The 4,361-nt window shown below is 68.0% G+C and overlaps 1 protein-coding gene across 1 annotated transcript in view; it reads right to left on the bottom strand.

Moving 5' to 3' along the window:
- LOC106890118 (dystonin-like) overlaps nt 1–4,361 on the bottom strand; it is a 41,583-nt gene that overhangs the window by 18,426 nt on the left and 18,796 nt on the right. The window contains exons 19-25 of the mRNA XM_014945703.1: nt 3,914–4,069; nt 3,208–3,363; nt 1,813–2,013; nt 1,603–1,731; nt 1,126–1,296; nt 857–1,012; nt 28–234 (exon numbers count right to left, since the gene is read on the bottom strand). Of these exons, the coding sequence (XP_014801189.1) occupies nt 28–234; nt 857–1,012; nt 1,126–1,296; nt 1,603–1,731; nt 1,813–2,013; nt 3,208–3,363; nt 3,914–4,069 (1,176 nt within the window). The remainder of the gene's footprint in view (nt 1–27; nt 235–856; nt 1,013–1,125; nt 1,297–1,602; nt 1,732–1,812; nt 2,014–3,207; nt 3,364–3,913; nt 4,070–4,361) is intronic.

Genomic DNA, 4,361 nt, shown 5'->3' with positions numbered 1-4,361 from the left:
ACCCCCGTCCCCCCCCGTCCCCGGTACCTGCTTGCTGCGCTTGCGGGCCTCCTCCAGCGCGGCCCCGCGCTCGGCCGCCCTGCGCAGCACCCTGCCCAGCCGCTCCCGCGCCGCCAGCACCAGGCTCTGGATGACGGCCCCGTCCTGCTTCCTGCTGAAGTCCTGCAGCCGCGACGCCACCGCCTCCAGCCCGGCCAGCTTCTCCCCGCGGGCATTCGCCTCCTTCACCAGGGCCTGCGGACAGCGGGGGTGGCTGGGGGGAGGACGTGGGGGGTGGCCCCCGGGTGGGAGTGGACCCTCGGCAGCTCGCTCAGAGAGACACCCCCCATAGGACAGGAGGAATGGTTTGGGTGGGAAGGGATCTTAAAGCCATTTCTTAAAGTGCCACCCCCTGCCCTGGGCAGGGACACCTCCCACCACACCAGGTTGCTCCAAGCCCCCTGTAACAGGCCCTTGAACCCCTCCAGGGATGGGGCAGCCACATCTTCTCTGGGCAACCTGGGCCAGGCTCTCACCACCCTCACACCAAAGAATTTCCTCCCCAGATCTCACCTCAATCTCCCCTTTTTCAGCTTAAAACCCTTCCCCCTCGTCCTAGGGCTCCCCTCCCTGATCCAGAGTCCCTCCCCAGCTTTCCTGGAGCCCCTTGAGGGACTGGAAGGGGCTCCAAGGTCTCCCCGGAGCCTTCTCTTCTCCAGGCTGAACCCCCCCAACTCTCTCAGCCCCCCTCCCAGCAGAGGGGCTCCAGCCCTCCCAGCATCTCCGTGTCCATCCACATCTCCACCACCCCAGCCCCATAGAATCATCCCCGGCATCGGCTGGTGCCGGGACATGCCGGGACGATGCCAGCACTTGCCTTGTGCTCCTGGATCTGTGCGGTGACGGTGTCCAGGACGAAGCTGGGGGGCGCGGGGGAGCCCAGCAGCTCCTCGGCCTCAGCCACCCAGCGCAGCAGCTCCTGCACGGTGCCGTGGAACTCGGTGGTCACCGTCAGCCCCTCGGCCAGGAGCTCCTGCGGGACGGGGGGGCAAGTGCTGACGGGGACGGGCACCCCCGGGCTCCCTGCAGTCAGGGCAGGGCTGGACCCCCCCGGAGGGCAGCGTGTCCCCCCCCCGCCCCACACACCTTCTTCTCCTGGGCCTCGGCGTGGACGCTCTCCCACTTCTGCTCCAGCATGCGGAGGCTGTGCTCGGTGCTGCAGGGCCGGCCGGCGCGGCAGGAGGCAAGTAGCCGCTGCAGCCGCTCCCGCAGCCCGCTGTACGCCTCCTGCTTGGACTCCAGCTCCTTGCACAGCTCCTGCCAGGGGGACGTGGGGAGACCTGGGGTCACCACCCCACAGGGGGACAGGGATGGGGATGGGACTGGGATGGGATAGGGATGGGATGGGGAGGGGATGGGGATGGGGACAGGGACAGGAGGGAGATGGGATGGGGAAGGCTCCAACTCTGTCCTGGGAGAGCCAGACGGGTGCAGAAGAGCTCTGCCCCGTCAGGAGAAGCCAGAGAGGGGTCCCAGCACCTCCACGTAGAGAGGATTTGGGGCACACACCCCAAGGGACACTCAGTGACATCCCTGCAGCGGTGGCACAGACACAGTGCTCACCAGGTGGGCGGCCAGCGTCTCTTTGGTGGTGTCAGGATGGCCCCAGGCCGGCTTGGAGAAGAAGAGCTGCAGCTCCACCTGCTCCAGCCACTGCAGCAGCTCCGTCATCTCCAGCGTGATGTCCTGCACCTGGGGACGGTACCGGGGGGCTCAGTGCTATCCCGGCCACCACCAGCCTGGCGGTGGGCTCCCCTGTCTCATACCCCATACCTGGCTGAGGTTGTTCTCCAGCTCCAGCTGGCGGCTCTCGGTCTCGCTGCGCACCAAGTCCCAGCGCTGGCCCAGCTGCTGGAGGCTGCGCTGCAGCCCCTCCACGCTCTCCCCCCCCAGGCTGGAGAGCAGCAAACCCTGCCCGGCCTCCGTCACTGACTGCACCGTGTGTGCGTGGGACATCACGTCGTTACGCAGCACCTGGGGGACACGGGTGACAGCGTCACCCCCAGCACCCCCACCCGACGGCACTCCACGTCCCCACAGAATCCCAGAATGATGTGGGGTGGGAAGGGACCTCTGGAGATCATCTCCTCCAACCCCCACCCAGAGCAGGGGCACCCAGAGCAGGTCCCACAGGAACGGGTCCAGGGGGGTGGGAATGTCTCCAGAGAAGGAGACTCCAGCCCCTCTCTGGGCAGCCTCTGCCAGGGCTCTGCCACCCTCACCCCAAACAAGCTCCTCCTCAGCTTGAGGTGGAACTTCCCCTGTCCCAGTTGGGGCCCGGTCCCTCTCCTCCTGGCCCTGGGCACCACTGCAAAAAGCCTGGCCCCATCCTCCTGACACCCCCCCTTCCAGTCTTTAGAGGCCTTGAGCAGACCCCCCCTCAGCCTTCTCTTCTCCACACTCAACAGCCCCAAGTCCCTCAGCCTTTCCTCAGCACAGAGATGCTCCAGGCCCAAAAGCATCTTTGGAGCCCTTTGCTGGACCCTCTCCAGCAGTTCCCTGTCCTTCTGGAACTGGGGAGCCCACAACTGGTCCCAGAGCTCCAGCTGGGGCCTCCCCAGGGCAGAGCAGAGGGGAGGGTGACCTCCCTGGAGGTTCTCCATGCTCTTCCTGATGCCCCCCAGGATGCCATTGGCCTTCTTGGCCACCAGGGCCCATTGCTGGCCCATGGGCATCCTGGTGCCCACCAGCACTCCCAGTTGTGCCAAGCCCCTCACCCCACACCAACACAGCCGGAGTCTGGGGAGTGATGTGCTGGGGGGACACGGCAGCCGGGGATGCCCTGATGTGGGCACCATGGCTCTGGTGCTCAGCGTGGCACGTGTGAGGCACCAAATTTGCTGCCTCACGGGAGGGAGGTTGCCAGGACGGGCACAAAGGAGAGCGGGGGCCACGGGGCCGGTCCCCACCTCTCCTGCGTCAGAGATGTGGCTAAAACATGCCCGGGCAAGGGGACGCGGGGCAGGGAGACAGCTCATCCCTTCCATGCTGTCACCGCGGGAGGGGACGTGTTCTCACGCCGCCCGCCCCGAGCTGCAGCCTGTCCCACCCGGCCGTGGCGCCTGGGGCTCCGTGGCGGGGCGGGGAGGGGGCCGGGCCAGGTGCCCCCAGCAAGGCTGCATGTCCCCCCCACTGCCGGGGGGGTCCCTGAGCCGCTGCCGCCCTCACCTTGTGCTTGGCCAGCTCGATCTCGCAGCTCTGCAGGTCGGGGCGCAGCATGGCGGGGCCCTGCAGCTGCTCGGCGGCGCGGCGCAGCCACTGCAGCAGCTCCTCCAGCTGGTGGTGGAACTGCCCCAGCCCCAGCAGCGCCGCCTCCAGCTGGTGCTGCCACCCACCAACCGGGCACACGTCGGGGGGCAGCACCGGCAGCACCCACCGGGCACCCTGCGACCCCCCATGCAGCCGCACCATGCACCCTGCACCCACCCGGCACCCCATGGACCCCACAGACCCAGCACCCCATGGACCCAACACCCACCCAACACCCACCCGGCACCCCATGGACCCCACAAACCCCACAGACCCTGCACCCACCCACAACCCCACAGATCTGGCACCTCCATGGCACCCCATGTACTTGCATGGCACCCCACACACCCAGTATCCCCCTGGCACCCCACGCACCCACACAGCCCACACAGCCCCCACAGACCCTCCGACCCACAGGGTCCCCAAGCGCCCAGCACCCTCCTGGCACCCCATGTACCCACCTGGCACCCCATGGATCCCACGGACCCAGAACCCACCCAGCACCCCATGCACCCTCACAGCCCCCACAGCCCCAGCACCCCTGGCCCCTGGCACCCACCCTGCGGTGGCCCTTGCCCCGTGCCCATGGCAGCCCCCTCCCAGCAGCCCCCAGGCCCCTCCCTACCTGGCGGCCAACAATCTCCTCCTCCAGCCGGTCCCAGCGCTGGCGGAAGTCGCTGAGGGGGGCCGGGGGGTCCCCCTGCCCCGCACCCCCTGGGCTGCCCTGGTGCCGCAGGCTCTCCACGTCCACCTTGCACTGGTAGAGCTCCCTCTTGAACTCCTGCCGGGCAGCGGGGAGACGGGGGTCTGATGTGCCACCATGGCATGGCACAGGACATTATGGCACGGCACGGCACAGTGCGGTATGTCCCAGGACAGCACGGCATGGCAGAGCTGGGTCTGGTTTATCACAGCACAGCACAGCCCGGCACAGCTCGGCACGGGCACCTGTCCCCAAGCTCCTCCTGGTGGGGCGCAGGGAGCCCCGCACGCTCCAGGAATGATTTGGCCACCCCAGACCCATCGTGAGCGGGTGCTGTGGGGACACCAGCCCCGTCCAACGTGCCACCCTT

This window comes from Calidris pugnax, unplaced genomic scaffold (assembly GCF_001431845.1).
Source record: "Calidris pugnax isolate Ruff unplaced genomic scaffold, ASM143184v1 scaffold160, whole genome shotgun sequence".
Classification (NCBI taxonomy): domain Eukaryota; kingdom Metazoa; phylum Chordata; class Aves; order Charadriiformes; family Scolopacidae; genus Calidris; species Calidris pugnax.
This window is presented reverse-complemented; position numbering and strand designations above follow the sequence as displayed.